The sequence below is a fragment of the Barbus barbus genome (genome assembly GCF_936440315.1).
Source record: "Barbus barbus genome assembly, chromosome: 2".
Taxonomy (NCBI): Eukaryota; Metazoa; Chordata; class Actinopteri; order Cypriniformes; family Cyprinidae; genus Barbus; species Barbus barbus.
In genome coordinates, this window is record NC_136730.1 from 10,980,021 (window position 1) to 10,997,887 (window position 17,867).

The following is a 17,867-nucleotide window of genomic DNA, read 5'->3' on the forward strand; positions in this document are numbered from 1 at the left end:
TGAGAATCATGAGGTCAAAAGGAACTGCCTGAAGAGCTCAGAGACAGAATTGTGGCAAGGCACAGATCTGGCCAAGGTTACAAAAAAAATTCTGCTGTACTTAAGGTTCCTAAGAGCACAGTGGCATCCATAATCCTTAAATGGATGACATTTGGGATGACCAGAATCCTTCTTAGAGCTGGCCGTCCGGCCAAACGGAGCTATCGGGGGAGAAGAGCCTTGGTGAGAGAGGTAAAGAAGAACCCAAAGATCACTGTGGCTGAGCTCCAGAGATGTAGTCGGGAGATGGGAGAAAGTTGTAGAAAGTCAACCATCACTGCAGCCCTCCACCAGTCGGGGCTTTATGGTAGAGTGGCCCGACGGAAGCCTCTCCTCAGTGCAAGACACAAAAAAACACCTGAAGGACCACAAGATGGTGAGAAATAAGATTCTCTGGTCTGATGAGACCAAGATGGAACTTTTTGGCCTTAATTCTAAGCAGTATGTGTGGAGAAAGCCAGGCACTCCTCATCACCTGTCCAATACAGTCCCAACAGTGAAGCATGGTGGTGGCAGCATCATGCTGTGGGGGTGTTTTTCAGCTGCAGGGACAGGACGACTGGTTGCAATCGAGGGAAAGATGAATGCGGCCAAGTACAGGGATATCCTGGACGAAAACCTTCTCCAGAGTGCTCAGGACCTCAGACTGGGCCGAAGGTTTACCTTCCAACAAGACAATGACCCTAAGCACACAGCTAAAATAACAAAGGAGTGGCTTCACAACAACTCCGTGACTGTTCTTGAATGGCCCAGCCAGAGCCCTGACTTAAACCCAATTGAGCATCTCCAGAGAGACCTAAAAATGGCTGTCCACCAACGTTTACCATCCAACCTGACAGAACTGGAGAGGATCTGCAAGGAGGAATGGCAGAGGATCCCCAAATCCAGGTGTGAAAAACTTGTTGCATCTTTCCCAAAAAGACTCATGGCTGTATTAGGTCAAAAGGGTGCTTCTACTAAATACTGAGCAAAGGGTCTGAATACTTAGGACCATGTGATATTTCAGTTTTTCTTTTTTAATAAATCTCCAAAAATGTCAACAATTCTGTGTTTTTCTGTCAATATGGGGTGCTGTGTGTACATTAATGAGGAAAAAAAAATGAACTTAAATGATTTTAGCAAATGGCTGCAATATAACAGAGTGAAAAATTTAAGGGGGTCTGAATACTTTCCGTACCCACTGTACATACATATACATATATACACACACACACACACACACTAAACAGAATAAAGAAATAGCTTTAATGCATTAATCTAATTTAATCTAATTTATAGTTTTAAATCATGAACATAGTACATTTAATGATCACAGACGTGGTCGGTCTTGATCAACAATACTGTGAACTATGCTGGCATGTAAATTTAGACAATGATAATAGACCAGGTATACATATCATTTAGATAAGTCTTAAGGCCTGTTCACACAAAGAACGACAGCTATAAAGTGAGTGAAGTGAAGTGACATTCAGCCAAGTATGGTGACCCATACTCGGAATTCGTGCTCTGCATTTAACCCATCCAACGTGAACACACACACACCGTGAACACACACCCGGAGCAGTGGGCAGCCATTTTATGCTGCAGCGCCCGGGGAGCAGTTGGGGGTTCGGTGCCTTGCTCAAGGGCACCTCAGTCGTGGTATTGAGGGTAGAGAGAGCGCTGGACATTCACTCCCCCCACCTACAATTTCTGCCGGCCGGAGACTCGAACCCGCAACCTTCGGATTACAAGTCCGACTCTCTAACCATTAGGCCATGACTATAATTATACATTATATAATTATAATATAATGTATTATAATTATAAAGATAATTATAATACATTAGTGTACACACCAACACACAATAATATTCTGTTTTAGTGTGCGCTGCTGTTATGTCATCTGGTGATTTAATTCAGAATGTTCTAATGTTTTTATTGTTCATCAGCTGAAAAAAAAAATATTGTTTTTAAAGTGAGTACAATTATATTGTTCCTCTGTGCCGTTCTAGTTGTGGTGTGGACTCCGCTTTAAGTTAAGAACAATTTCTATTTTATTATTATCATTATAGTTATCGTCCTTTCTGTGAACGGGCCTTTAAAGGTACAGTAATGCAGCCCAATTCACTCTAATGGGCAGAGAGAGGTTGGAAAATTCTTTGACAAGAAATATAAATTATGAGAAGTAATATAAATTGCCTTCCAGGAAACAATAAAATGAACCAAAAGTGCAGAATATTGCCCCTTTCAGCACCACAAGGAGTATTTCTGGCCTACATTAGCTAAACGACAAAGAAATGCAATAAATTCAGATTAGAGAAAAGACAAACCTCCATCACGCCGCGTAGGAAAGCTTCTTTGGCCAGCTTTGCAGGTCCATCCACCGTTTTGCCGTCGTCTTCGGGTCCCCAGCTGGCGCTGTATATATCGATGTGCTGTGGGTTGAGACTGAGGGACTGAGCTTCCACCACATCAGTGACCTCTCCATCCAACATGCGCACACCTGCAAAACACAAAACATGGTAAACACAGGAGCATAGGACAGAGAGCAAATCACACACAAATATACTATAATATACTATACCTGCATGTGTTAGATCTTACAGTAACTACAAACTGCAGCCTGACTATTGTAATGTTTGTATTTAGATTTAATGGTAAGAATCAATGTCCATTACAATGACTTCATGTTCAGAGAGAGAACGAGCGAGAGAGAACATAGGATGTTAGGGGAAAAATTCCTCAATAAATCAAGCTGTTGAGCTTGTTCAGGCACTGGAAAGCATGGAGAGGGGTGAAATCAGATTGTGTGAATTTTTGTCAGTAATGATTCAATATCATCCAGATTTACTGTGACATTTGTTGAAATGGAGAATTCATATAGAGATGCCAAAATGTGTCTGATAGTGTATGCCATGGAAAGCTACATTTAATACTGGGCTAAGAAATGTGTGATGAGAGATTCTTCAGGGATTAAGTAAGTGCTTATTAACAAAAAAATAAATAAGGCAGCATCATTGTTATCTTAAAAAACGTTTTGGAAAATGGCACACTATTATTTTTATTTATCTGAAAACATTTATTTGAAATATTCTTTTTGGAACATTATAACATTACTGACCCCAAACTTTTGAACTGTAGTCCACATACTATAATTTACTTGTCATAAATATAAAAATATAAATGAAAATTTTATGAAATGTATATGCAATTATGTAACTATGCATAAAAATATATGAAATACTGGAAACTGTTGCTACTTTCAACACTGCATAACCTCAAAACAAACTTTCATTATATTTTCAGTAATCTTTGTGTATATTAATATAAATTCTGTAAACCAAAACACACAATTTTTTTTAACACTGCCAATGCCAACCTGGCTGCAATAATACTGTGACCTTCAAATTCTAGCCTGTCAAATATTTAATTAGCCACGCACCACCACGATCTACATTTTCTTTGAGAAGCGAATACATAGATTATCACTGGTGGAGAGATATAACATAACATACAGAAAAGCTGTAGAGAAAGCAGCTACAATAAATAACCCCACTAAAAATCCCATATGATAGAGATTTTTCTTCTGTTTGCTAAATATTTAACATCTAATGCTCACATATGACAAGGATGAGGTGCAGATAGCGCTGCAAATAAAAGTTCAAATTTGGGGTTCATTCAAAGGTGACAAGTGGCTACATTCTTCTCTTTCAAACATCCTTTCACAGATGCTTCACAACAGAGGAGGCCATCTTATCTTTTTCCACTACCTTGTACAAAAGAGAATCTTAAACCGAATTGGGGGTTTGGGAACGAGCCAGAGCGCTTGGTCCAAAATGTCAAAGGTGTTGAGTTATTGTGGTCCCAGCATCAGAATGTTATCTCAGCCTCGGGTATAAAAAAAAAAAAGAAAAGAAAAAAAAAAAAACGCAGATTCTGCCAAGAGCTCTTAGATTTTAAAGTAAAAAGATGAGCAATCAGAGTCAAGCATCTTCAAAACAATGTGAATCACTCCTTTGATACACAAGGGGGCGAGGTTACTCAAGGTTGCCCTCATAAGGGTTAGTGCAAATAAACAAAGTTCAGTTGTTTCAATCCGAGAGCTTTGGTGCAGACAGTACTGCAAACAAACCCACAACGACAGAAAAATGCTGCACAACATCTTGGAAAGACAATGTTTTTATCCCATATCTGCATTCCAAAAGTCCAAAATATCCATGTAGGACAAAGAGAAAGCTGGCTATGATTACTTTCCAGGAAACGAGAAAGGCATAACGGATATACACTGATGCACTGTGGTCACAAAAGAGAGGATTTTTTTTATTCAAGCCCTAGTAAATACAAATAATCTATCCTCTCTCAAAAATGCAACAAGAACCCTCAGTTTTATTTGTTATAAAGCAATTTTCAACAATGGACTCTACTGTTTCCTCCAAAGCAATATGAAAGCAATATGAGCTTAATGAGTTCTGGCAGAGGAATTAGCCGTGCTGTGTGCCATCTCTGCTAGCGTGCTGCCATCTCCACATTCGGTTTTCCTGTAGCAGAAGGCACTGCCTGCCAGTTTGGGCCGACGTTATGGGTCAGCTGTCCAAAAACCTTAATTTCTCTCTGTCCTCTGTCCCCATGTTACCTCCTAAAGGAGTAGTATCTGCTGCTTATTAAGCACAGATTTCCCCCTGGATTCATGGTGAAATGGGCACAGGAAGACGACTTACCCTACTCTGAGTCTCATTAGGAGGACAATTCAAAAACAGCTGCTTGAGAGTGAAACGAAGGCAGAGATGACAAAAGAGAAATGGATTTTACCCATAACGCATTATCCATCTGCATAAAAGGGAAGATCTGACATGTGTCTGAAGAAAGTGTGCAATTAAAAAAAAAAAAAAACAAAGAAAAAAAGAAAATGATAGTGAGTGGTGCTTTTGGGTGTTTAAAGGGGGGTGCAAAGTGCAAAGCTGTTTCATGCATGTTGAGTTATTTACACTTAAAGAGTTGGATTCTCATGCTAAACATGGCCAAAGTTTAAAAAAAACTATTTGGAGGTATTTGTCCTGGAAGAGCGCGTCCGTATCGACCGGAGCGAGAGCGAGAGCAAGAGCGCGCCCATCAACATGCTTCATCCAGCAAAACTGCACGGGACTCGCTCTGGAAGAATGTCTCTTAAGAAGTGTGTTTTTGGTTGTGAGGGAAAGATAACCTTGTTCAGCTCCCCGAAGAACCCAGCGTTACATGAACTGTGGATGCAGTTTGTTTTCACGGCAGCAACAGAGTTTCTCAAGTGTGTTTGTTGATGAACGTTTTATAAACAAGGCCCAGTTAGACACTGCATTTGCTTATCGTTTGATACTGAAAGATGGAGTGGTCCCAGCTATAAAACATCCCGGTCATGATTCAGAACTGCAGATGGTAAGTGAAAAGGCATCAAATGTCTGTGTTTCGTTGGCAATCAGCACGCAAGCGTTTGTCACTCTTTAGCTCCGCCCACAGCACGCCTGCAGGAGCTCAGCTGTTTCCGGAGAGAATCGTAAAGCTGTATCTTTTTTTTTATAAATATGATGAAACTAAAGACTTTTTGGAGATATGAAGGATGCAGTACTACTCAGATACTCAAGATTAACATGAGATCGGGTGAAACTGTGTGCGTTATGTCCCCTTTAAAAACTAACCCATGCCAACAGAACCCAAGACTCTATAATATTTTGGTGCCAGGCTGATGAAAATCTTGAAGCAGTTAAGAAATTTCTCAATTAATTAATTTGTACTTGGAATTTGTGAATTCTATATTTTTAGAACCTTTTTCTGACAAAACATACACTTTAATAAACATAAGGTCCAAAAAGAGAAACAACTGTACGGTACATTTTAAATATACAGAAATAAGTGAAAGAAAAAGATGTCAAAGATAAATATCCCGGATACGTTAAATACTAAAAGGGCAGTCAAGACAAAAGATCACAATGGTTGTTACAACAAGACATAAAGAGAAAAATAGATAAACTAAAAAAAAAAAAAAAACAATCCTATTAAAAAAATTAAAAAAAAAAAAAAACTATAAAAGAAAATAAAAAAAGAATTAAAATAAAAGATTTTGGTGATTGTATTACTGTAATGCACAATAGGGCTGGGCGATAATTCGATAATGATAATTATCGCGATATAATTTTCCTCGATAAAACGATATGAAGAGTTCGATAAATGTTCGCTATAATGCTTATGCGCCAAAAGCGGAACGAAACAGCGTAACTCATTTGAATCGGATCAAAGTTCAAAACTGCCGTGCGGCACGAGCTCACTAGAGCAGAACTAGATGCGTTTACTCAGTCACGCGAGCACTAAGCAGAGCTGTGAGATCCGGTGTGAAGCGCTCCAATTCAGCAAAGAACACAAACATCTCTGTGGTAGTTTAAAGCCAAACAGGAGAAACATTGTGTGCAATGAGACAGTCAGAAGGCTTTTCAATCTACACATTGCCATCATTTACCATGGATTTACTGTAGTAACACTCACTGCACCATGGCATTGTGGCAGAAATGTGGGATATTCACACTGAATTTTATTACAGGAGTAACGGTATATAATTATAGTATGTATGTGAGATTAAGCTATAGCATGTGTGCATTTATACTGAATGTTTTTAGACTACCGTTTTTCATACAAATAGGCTACCTAAAAACCATATAGTTATATTTTTACCATGGTATTGAGGTGCTATATGTGGTTTTAATTGTGTTCATCATGATTTAAATGCATGCTACTATGGGAGACCAATGCTTAAAAAAAAAAAAAAAAAAAAAAAAACACTTGCTAAAACTTTTACAGATGTTACCGATTTTGATAATGAACAAAATTTTACCTCTGCATCCTAACTCAAGCTACTACCAAATGTGCATTTCTAAGAGACAAAAAAGTGATATTAATATTATCAGGCAACCCAAACCTGTTTCTTGATTTGAAACACTAAATCAATCACTAGAACATGCAGAAACTAAGAAATACATTTTTCTATTTTTCTATTTATTTTGTTAAGGAAAATTAATGGTCTGGTTTCTACAACTTTCACTTTGGAGCAAAAATCTGGCTTAAAACTTGAAAAAATAAAGATTTTACATTTATCATGATAATTATCGATATCGACTGATATGAAAAAAATTATCGTGACCAATGCTTATCGTGATAATTTATTTTGGCCATATCGCCCAGCCCTAGTGCAGTGTTTTCTGTACGACTGACTTGTGAGTTGACCTTGTCCTACATTCACAGTCATGTTTTTTTGTTTGTTTTTTTTTTAATGGTGTCGAAAAGCCTGTCTTACAATGAAGCGCTCTATTGCATTTGCTGACCGATCAATAATCATTGTTTGCTTTATCATTACACTATCAATTATTGGTTTCACTTTAGAGTACTCATGCACATCAGTAATAGTAATACGTATTTTATCTCGGGTTGCAACTTTAGTGCTATTTTCCACTTATTTTCTGACTTATGAATAAAGTTAAAGTAGAATTTTATTTTTTATAATGTTTTGTGAATCCAGGCCCGGCCCTATGCATAGATAATATATAGGTCTGCTTTACCCATCTTTAAAAATCGCACAAATTGCATCAAATTCAAATGCATAAAAAAATAACAGCTTTTCCTTAAAAAAAAAAAAAAATGCATGATTTACGATTTTGTGTTGAGGTTTAATACTAAGATTAGTGGTTTGTTGAACTCCCTAACCATCAGTGAACACTAGTAATAAGTGGAAAACTCAAATAACAATCACCAGCACAAATTGGAGAAAACACTAAGTAGAGTGTTTCAAAGTCAAAGTTCAAAATGTAACATTTAAAAAAATAAAATATCCTGGGTGTTGTTAAAAGCACTTTTCCCTTAGAACACACTACAACCTAAATGTTGTTTGATTAGTCAGTGCTTAATGTTATTAATGGCTGCTGATGTGTAGAGCCAGAATGACCTCATAATACACACATTATATAACAGAACATAAATGCATTACATAAGCATCTATTCTGTAGTAGTAGTGGTGAAGTTAAAGTTTTAATTCACCCAAAATGAAAATTCTGTCATTATGTTCTCACTCTCATGCTGTTTCAAAGCATATGATTTTTATTTTATTCCATGAAACACTATAAATCTTATGCAGTCATAGTTTTGAGTAAGAATAGATCTCAAAGTTTATTATAAAGAAGTTTTATTGGAAAAGAGCAGCCATAAATTCTGCTTAACATCATCTTGTGTTCAACCAAAGAAAAAGTCAAACAGTATTTTGAACAACATAAGGGTGAATAAATGACAATTTGCATGTCTGGGTAAATTTTCCCTTTAAGGTGAAACATTATACCATATTGCTAGGCTAAAAAGCTAAGATTCAACTATGGGCAGTTGGCTTCTTGGAGAGCATTTAGAAAGCAAACCATCATCAATGACATTTATCCCAGTCCAATGAAGTCCAAGAGCTGTAGACAGCTGGCAGCATAGAGAAGAGTAATGAAACAAAATCTGCACTGAAAAGGATAAAAGCACCTCAGCCAATTAAAAGGATTACACATGCTAGCGTCCAAATCTTTGGCTCAGAGAGACCAATGCTGGAGCCGGTGATAACTGTCCCATTTGAGCTCAAGAAGCCATTGCTAATGGAGTTCCTCTTTCGAAGTGCTCTCGGTATGGAAGAGTTCTCGATTGGTTTAACGAACAGAGACAGAGCTAATCTGAATGCGAAGCCAATCTGATGTTTCACCGAGGTGTTTTGCAATTCAAATGTTGGAATGGACAGGGTTCACGCAGATAGAATAGACTGTACGTGTTGAAATATGGAAAGGGTGCCAACTCACCTCCGATCTTGGAATTGTAGGCCACTCCGACACCACACATGCCATTGCTGGCAACAGCAGCAACCTCTCCAGCACAACGTGTCCCATGTCTTCAAAAAAGTAAAGGGAAAGAGAGATTAAATTATGATTTTTCTGGACACTTTCGAAACATCTGTACTATGCCATAATTAATACATATTAGGGCTGTCAACGTTAACGCATGAGAAAGAGAGCGAGAGATCTGTATACTCATGTGATAAGGGTACAGCAAACCAGTGTCGCGGTTTTCCCGCACAATTGGGCTATTTTGAAAATACAGTCACAAGAAAAATTACAGAGCCATGGGTTGCAGTTTTTTGGGCTACTTTTCTAATGTACCGCGGCCGCCCAAAGTGTAGCCTATATATACACACATGTGATCGCAAAAGGAAGTTATTACAAACACTCGATGGTGGTTTAAAGTGAGTTCTGAGTAAAAGTGTACTATTAATCTCATAAATTGTCTTATGTAGCATGACGCTAATGCTAACCTCGAATGCCCCTGCAGAACAGATCCAATTCTTCTTAATGCATTTTGTCATAATACTTGTAAGGTCGCAAGAAAATGTTTTGTTGTATTTATTTAGGAATACTTTTGATAATAGTTGGGTAAATGTGTACTGGGATTTTATTGTCAGTATAAAAGGCTGATAATTGCGGAATTAAAACAAAAGAATAATAATGATTATGTCTCATACCTGGCGGAGGTGTGAAAGGTTCTGTTTCCCTAAACTAGTTGCAAGGAAAATGTAAAGCAATCTAACAAAAAATGTTTTAAAGCCATTTAAAGGAAAAATTTATTATAACATGCATATATTAATATAATGTATATTAATATACACAATACAAAGTTGAATAATATGCAATGCATCGTATGAGCATAAAAGGTAGCAAGCAGAAATGGAGGAATGCAATTCATTGCCTCTGAACATGAATTGGACATTCTCAGTACTGCCAAAGACAGCTGGCAACAGGATCAAACTGTAGTGCTGATGACAAGGGGCGGGTATAAAGACCACCCTATCCTCATTCACAGCAGGTGACTGAAGCCTCTCATCCTGCAGGGCTCATTCAGAGCTCTTTTGCATGTGTGAAGAGCTCCTACTCAGTCCTGCTGTAAAACAGGCAGCTAGCCTATCTGTTAAATACGACAGCAGGTGACACACTGATAACCGTGGCCTTTGGGAATAAGATTACAGCCTGTGACAATGTGCAAATGCAACTTGCTGTATGCATTTAATCAAAATTAATGAGGACCAAAGGCAAGGAACCAGAGCTAAAGAACCAAAGAGCAGAGACGTGTCACTTAGATCACCATCTAAGTGCATTTTAATTTTATTTTTGGTTTTATGGGAACCAAGCTTGCGGATTGTTAAAACAACAGGAAGGAATTTGGGAGAACACATGCAAGATTATGAAAAAAAAAGAAAAAAAAAAAAGATACATGGAAAAAGGCTATCATAATGAATAATTTTATTGCAAATCTCTTGTGGGACAAAATATGTGACCCATCTTGATTGGGGTATATCAAGTAAAATGCAAAAAAAAAAAAAAAAAAAAAAAAAAAAAAAAAAAAAAATTATATATATATATATATATATATATATATATATATATATATATATATATATATATATATATATATATATATATATATATATATATATATATATATATATATATATATATATATATATATATATATATATATATATATATATATATATATATATATATATATATATATATATATATATATATATATATATATATATATATATTTTTTTGCAACAGGATAAAAATACAGAACAATAGTGAAAAAATATTGTTCCCACTCGACCCCACCCAAACCCATCCACCAACATTAAACAAGCTAAATTTAACACACACACAAAAAAAAAAAAAAGTTATACTGTACGTCAAGTATGTGTACTATTATAATAGTTAAAGTAAAAGTATTATTTTATTTAACCTTGTTTTTTTCAGGTTTTAAATGACCTAATTTTATTTTGTATTTAACTATATTTTATAATATTGTATAAAAAAAATAAAAAGCATGAGAAATACAGACTCAGGATGTCAATTTATATTGAACATTTACTTAAAATAATTGTTTCACATTTGTATTCATCTTTCTATATTTTTTTTTATAGATTTAAGAATCATTATATTATATTGTATTATATATTTATTCTTTTTCAAAAACTGCTCTACATTGCATCATTGCTTTTGATTTTAATTTATATTTAATGTCAGTCTGCCAGTCTCAAAATGTCACAAAGTGATGAAGATAAATATGGTGAATGTGCACCGTTCGTCATCTGTTCAAGACGACACATGGGTGAGTGGCATGTCTTAAATTAAAAACTAGTCCAGATGCTCCTCACACATTTCTACAGTACACATGACCCTGGATGACAGATAATCTGTGCAGACATATTGTGAGCATCTGCATTTATTCTTCACAGTCCACTGACTGAACAGAAATGTACTGAATCACCTGACTTGCTTGTTCTAACCCATTTCAAACAAAACAAAAAAAACGAGTCAAACTCGATCGATGTGTCTCCCATTGCCCCTGAACAAGATATAGATTTCAGCATCTTAAATCATCACTGAGGACCTTCTCAGTTCTCAACCCACCACTGTTCTTGAGTAACCGTGAATTATTCTAAGGCTTCAGTCTCGGAAAATGCCGTTCTTATGTACGTGATAACTGTACGTGACTGAATCCACATCTGTGGCTGTTATCATGGTTGGATAGTCTAATAGGGTTTGGTGTGACACCTTGCGTTACTGTCCCCCATGCTGACTCACTTTGAAGCTGTACACATGCAGGTTTGTGATACTGAGAGCGAGATATGCCACTAGTGAGCTGTCTGATAAATGTAAAGCAAGCCTGGACACATTTAAGAGGTTTATTTCCATTTCATATTTACCTGCAGCACATGTGCTGCTTTGCAGGAACTACTGTATAGATCGAATCCAAATGTTAGAAGCAGTCCCAGATTGAAATGTGCAGACTTTTGCATTTCCGCCATTGATTTTTGGAGGATAAAATTATGCTAAATGGTTTTAAACTGAGTTGAGAGCAATACACTTTTATTGGCAGCTGAAAAAGCATAATGAAATTAAGCAATATCTCAAAGCAGCATGCAAGAGACAGGGTTCAACAGTTTGGGGTTGTAAGAATTTATGTTTTTGAAAGAAGTCCCTTAAGCTCACTGCATTTATTTGATAAATAAAAAAATAAAAATAAAAAAAGAAAGTAAAAACTCCAATATTGTGAAATATTACAATTTAAAATACCCGTTTCCTTTTTTTTTTTTTTAAATAAAAATAATTTATGCCTGTGACGCAAAGCTGAATTTTCAGCATCATTACTCCAGTCTTCAGTGTCACACGAGCCTTCAGAAATCATTCTAATATGTTTTGATGCTCAAGAAACTTTATTGATTTTGAAAACGGCTGTGCCGCTTAATATCTCTGATGAACAAAAAGAACAGCAGCATTTATTCTGAAATTAATATCATTTGGAACATTAAAATTAACGCATGTGTATAAATCCCACACCTTAAATATTAGCAAAAGTGATGTTTGTTTTAGCAATCATTACTAGAAACATCAAGGAATGGTGTGATCCTCTGAATACTAAAGGTACTGTATAAAAATAGCCAACAAGTCAATCAGCACTAACAGCAGATGAAAAATAAAGAGCATTTCTGCTTCACTTAACAGAAGAAAGGCGGTTTATGTAGGACGCACACGACCATCTGCTTTCTTCAACACCTCAGGCGTTTTACTGAGACACATTGTTTGGACCTTTATATAACCCTGACAGGACTCAAACCTGCAAATGCACTGTCCTTGACATATGGCTCAGTTCTTATAAGAACAGGATTATTCTGGGCTGGAACTCTGTTTGGCATCTCCTCCGAAGGAAGTCATCCTAAAAGATTGTAGATGCAGCCTAGCAAACTATTCTTTACATATGGAAGAGACAACAACTTGAGACAACTGGAACCATGTTTTGAATAACTTTTGCAGGGAGGGCTTTGTTTGTAGTTTAACAAAAAAAATGAAAAACCTGTCATTTACTCACCCTCATATCGTTCCCAACCTGTATGACTTGATATTTTGGTGACATTTGATTTTGAAAATGACACTTCAAAAAGTTCTTCAAAATATCTTTGGTGTTTGGTTACTCAAGATAAGGGCGAGTAAATTATGATTTTTGGGCAAATTGCTCCTTTAAAGCCCAAAATACAAATTTATTTATTTAGTCATTTAGCAGACGCTTTTATCCAAAGCGACTTACAAATGAGGACATAAGCAGCAATCAAAACCAACAAAAGAGCAACGTGCAAGTGCTATTACAAGTCTTGGCTAGCCTAACGCAGTACAGATAATATTATTTTTTTAAATAAAAAGACAGATAAAATAAAATTAGACTAGAGTGCTAGAGTTAGGGTCAAGTAAAGATGGAACCGATGAGTTTTTAGCCGTTTCTTAAAGATGGGTAAGGATTCGGCTGTCATTCCACCAGATGGGAACAGTTAATGAAAAAGTCTGTGAAAGTGTTTTTGTGTGTCTTTGGGATGGCACAATAATGCGTCGTTCACTTGAAGAACGCAAGCTTCTAGAGGGCACATAAGTCTGAAGTAATGAATTCAGGTAAAGGGGTGCAGAACCAGTGGTGGTTCTGTAGGCAAACATTAATGCCTTGAATTTAATGCGAGCAGCTATTGGTAGCCAGTGCAAATTGATGAACAGAGGCGTGACGTGCTGGACAGAACAAGAGTCTGAACAAGGAGTTGTGTTGCATGTTCCGAGAGAAAGGGCCTGATCTTCTTAACATTGTATAATGCAAATCTGCAGGACCGGGCAGTTTTAGAAATGATAAGCTGAATTTCTCAGACCACAATCACAATAAGGTTTCTGGCTATTTTTGAAGGAGTTATGGGAGCAGCTGTCGTCGGATCATCAGGATGGAATGAGAGGTAGAGTTGAGTGTCATCAGCATAGCAGTGATATGAAAAGCCATGTTTCTGAATGACAGAACCTAGTGATGCCATGTAGACAGAAACGAGAAGTGGTCCAAGAACTGAGCCCTGAGGCACCCCAGTAGCTAGATGTTGCGACTTTCATACCTCACCTCTCCAAGATACTTTGAAGGACCTATCAGAGAGAGGTAAGACTCAAACCACTGGAGTGCGGTTCCTGAGATGCCCTCTCAATAGAGTTGACAAGAGGATCTGATGGTTGACCATATCAAAAGCAGCAGACAGATCCAGCAAGATAAGTAATGAAGATTTGGAAGCCGCTCTTACAAGTCTTGGGGCTTCAACAACAGAAAGCAAGGCAGTTTCAGTCGAATGTCCACTTCTGAAGCCAGATTGGTTACTGTCCAGGAGGTTGTTCTGTGTGAGAAAGACAGAGACTTGGTTGAACAACTCGTTCAAGTTTTTTTGCAATGAAAGGAAGAAGGGAAACGGTTTATAGTTCCCTAAAAGTGTTGGGTTAAGAGTTTTTTTTTTTTAAGAAGTGGAGCTATACGAGCCCGTTTAAATGCTGAGGGAAAAATTCCAGTGTGAAGGGATGTGTTAACGATGTGAGTGAGTGCAGGTACAACTGCAGGAGAAATGGCTTGAAGGAGATGAGATGGAATAGGATCAAGCGGATAGGTAGTAGGATGACTGGAAAGGATGAGTTTAGAGACTTCTGCCTCAGAAAGTGGAGAGAAGGATGTGAACGAGTGCATGTTTGCTGGTAAGATGTGTTTGATAGATTGTGGTGTGGAAAATTGTGCAGTGAGGTTTGTAATTTTATTAATGAAGAATGTGGCAAAGTTGTCAGCTGTTAGCGATGAAGAAGGAGGGGGAGGAGGAGGACAAAGGAGGGAGGAAAATGTTTTAAAGAGCATATGGAGAGTTAGGCGAATTGTTAAATTTGTCATGATAGTATGTCCTTTTAGCAGTGGAAACCTTAGCAGAGAAGTCAGAGAGGAGTGATCGATATAAATTAAGGTCAGTAGGATTTTGTGATTTGCGCCATACCCTTTCCGCAGCCCTGAGTTTAGAACAATGTTTTTGGAGAACATCAGATAGCCAAGGGGCAGAAGGGGTGGTACGGGCTGCTTGGAAGATAAGGGGCAGAAAGTATCCAAACAAGACGTCAGAGTGGAACAAAGTATCAGTAGCACTGTTAGCATCAAGAGAGGATAACTGTTTAGGGGAAGGAAGCGAAGATGAAACCATAGCAGATAGCCGGGAGGGTGAGAGTGAACGCAAGTTACGTCGAAAAGTGACATGTGGAGGGGTATGTGATGTGTCCGATATCATGTTGAGGTTAAGAGTGAGGAGGAGGTGATCGGAGGTGTGCAGTTGAGTAACCAGCACATGATCAGTGGAGCAGTGTCGTGTGTAAATAAGGCCCAGTTGGTTGCCTGATTTGTGAGTAGCCATAGTTAACACTCTCTTGAGATCAAAAGAGGCAAGCAGAGTGTGGAAGTCTACAGCCTGAGGTTCATCTAAGTGGATGTTGAAGTCTCCAAGTATAACTAAGAGAGTACCATCCTCGGGAAAGGTTGAGAGCAATAAATCAAATTCTTCCACAAATTTACCTAGTGATCCTGGAGGACAATAAACAACTACAAAATGGATTTTTAGAGGGTGGGTAATAGTAACCGAACGTGATTCAAAGGAGCTGTTGATACTCAGAGATGGTAAAGGAGTAAATTTCCAATTATTAGAGATAAGCAGACCAGTACCTCCACCTCTTCCAGTCAAACGGGAGGTGTGGGAAAAGGAGAAATTATTGGAGAGTGCTGCAGGTGTAACATTGTCCTCTGGTTTGATCCAGGTCTCTGTCAGGGCCATGAGGTTTAACCTTGAAATGACTAGTAATGGAATTAATGAAATCAGCTTTGTTGACAGCAGACTGACAATTCCAGAGACCAATAGAAAAAGAAAGTAATGTATTAGCAGACATGGGCAAAGTGCGCAGGTTGATAGGATTGCACTGTCTACAGTGCGTGATGCATGGTTTGCGAGTGGTAGTGATAGTATTGATCTGGAAACACATAGTAAGAATAGGTTATAAAAACTAAAACAGAAGTGAAACAAGTAGTAGGAATGAGGATAATTAAAAATCGATACTTATGTCCTTTGCCGGTGTTCATGCCCGGTGGAGTCGCACGGTAGAGTCGATGGTCTTTACACTCTTTGGTCTTCCTACGAGGAATGCTTTACACGACGGCTGCCGCGGTATAATACTTTTTTTTTTTTTTTATACCCGTCTAACAAATCACTATTTGAATTCAGCTGAACCCACTTTCCTGTTTATCACAAAAAATAGGCCGAGCAAGTGCAGACACTGACAAGATACGCTATACAGTATGAGACCAAACGCGATTTCAGCAAGTATCAACACCGTAAACAAAATTGGCTGACAATATACTCACCTTCAGGCTATCCAAGATCTAAACAGATTTGGAGAATTTTAGCATTGCAACACTTGTTGCAGTGAATGGGTGCCGTCAGAATGACAGTCCAAATAGCTGCTAACAATACTCCACAAGTAATCCACAACACGACTCCAGTCCATCAACTGAAGACTTCTGAAGCATATAGCTGTGTGTTTGTAATGAACAAATTCATCAAATATCGTCCTCCACCTGTAATATTGCTTTCTCCAGTGAAAAAGTGGTATCATCTGAATCAGGAGAAATATGCAAAGATCAAGCACAGTCTACAATCATTAGAATTACTGGTGGACTATTGTGATGTTTTTATCAGCTGTTTGGACTCTGATGGCACCCATTCACTGCAGAGGATCCACTGGTGCGCACTTGACTTAATACTAAATTTCACCAAATCTGTTAAAAAATCATCTACATCTCAGATGGTCTGGGGGTGAGTACATTTTCAACAAATTTTCACTTTTGGGTGATATATTCCTTTTAGTGCGTAACTGGTCTCCGACCAACTAACTTACATTTGTAAAATGTCTGAACACACCATTTCATATAATGAAAAAAAAAATTAAAAATTAAAAACACATTTGGATTCAGACAACTGACAAGGATTCCTTACTGAAAATTAGCTAAACGAAAGCTTCGACTTGAGGCATATTCTTGCTTCAACCCTCGCCGTAGATCAGCATTTTAAACGGCATGATATGCTACATTAATAGGAGATTAACAGTTAATGTAAAAAAAATATATAGCAGGATATCACATGTAAAGACATTAAGATGTTTATAAATGTTTCCTGCTGAAAGATCAGCACTTGTTCTGCTTGAATTAGCAGACCCACGTTACACATGCTGAGAGTTTTAATACATTCAATACAGATGTATTCATGACCATCTTAAAATTGGATTAGGCTGTATTCCAGCTGGCTTTTTGGAGCCCCAGGAAAATAAATCCAGGGGAGTGCTTCAGTGTTTTAAGCTTGGGAGAGAAACCAGACGCAAGTCTAGAGACAATTAAGCGGAATCTTCAACAGAAGGCTCACTTGCCTCTTCGAGTTATGATTTTATGGAAGAGCAGAGATGTTCTGCTTGATTTAATACTACATATTTCTGTCTTCTCTCTCATATTGTGCCTGATGAATTAACAATGACGGTACAAGAAAATATACAGCCCGTCCTGAGCTGCTGCTAAGCAAAACTCACTTGACTGGCTAGTACAAACACATTAACTGTGGGAACTGTGTACGGGGAAATACTTCATCCTGCCTTTGTCTGAATAAAAGGCATTTCCAGATGTGCAATTTTAACACGCCAAACAACACAGCGTATTATGGTAACCTCTGATGTTTTATCAGCACACGTCTAGAGCCGATCTCGGTCAGATTACACCCTGACAGAACGGCTCTCTAAAGCCATGCCAAACTCCCATAAAGCACTGCATTGCTGAAGACAGCGATCTATGAAAGATATGATTTCTAATACGTGTTCATCTTTGTTATATCTCACTGCCAAAATTTT

The 17,867-nt window shown here is 37.6% G+C and overlaps 1 protein-coding gene across 2 annotated transcripts in view; it reads right to left on the reverse strand.

Moving 5' to 3' along the window:
• The window catches only part of LOC306882429 (furin-1-like), a 106,469-nt gene that overhangs the window by 19,691 nt on the left and 68,911 nt on the right, over nt 1-17,867 (reverse strand). For both annotated transcript variants that reach the window (XM_079437037.1, XM_079437038.1), the window contains exons 7-8: nt 8,859-8,947; nt 2,352-2,524 (exon numbers count right to left, since the gene is read on the reverse strand). In XM_079437037.1, coding sequence (XP_079293163.1) covers nt 2,352-2,524; nt 8,859-8,947 — 262 coding nt within the window. The remainder of the gene's footprint in view (nt 1-2,351; nt 2,525-8,858; nt 8,948-17,867) is intronic.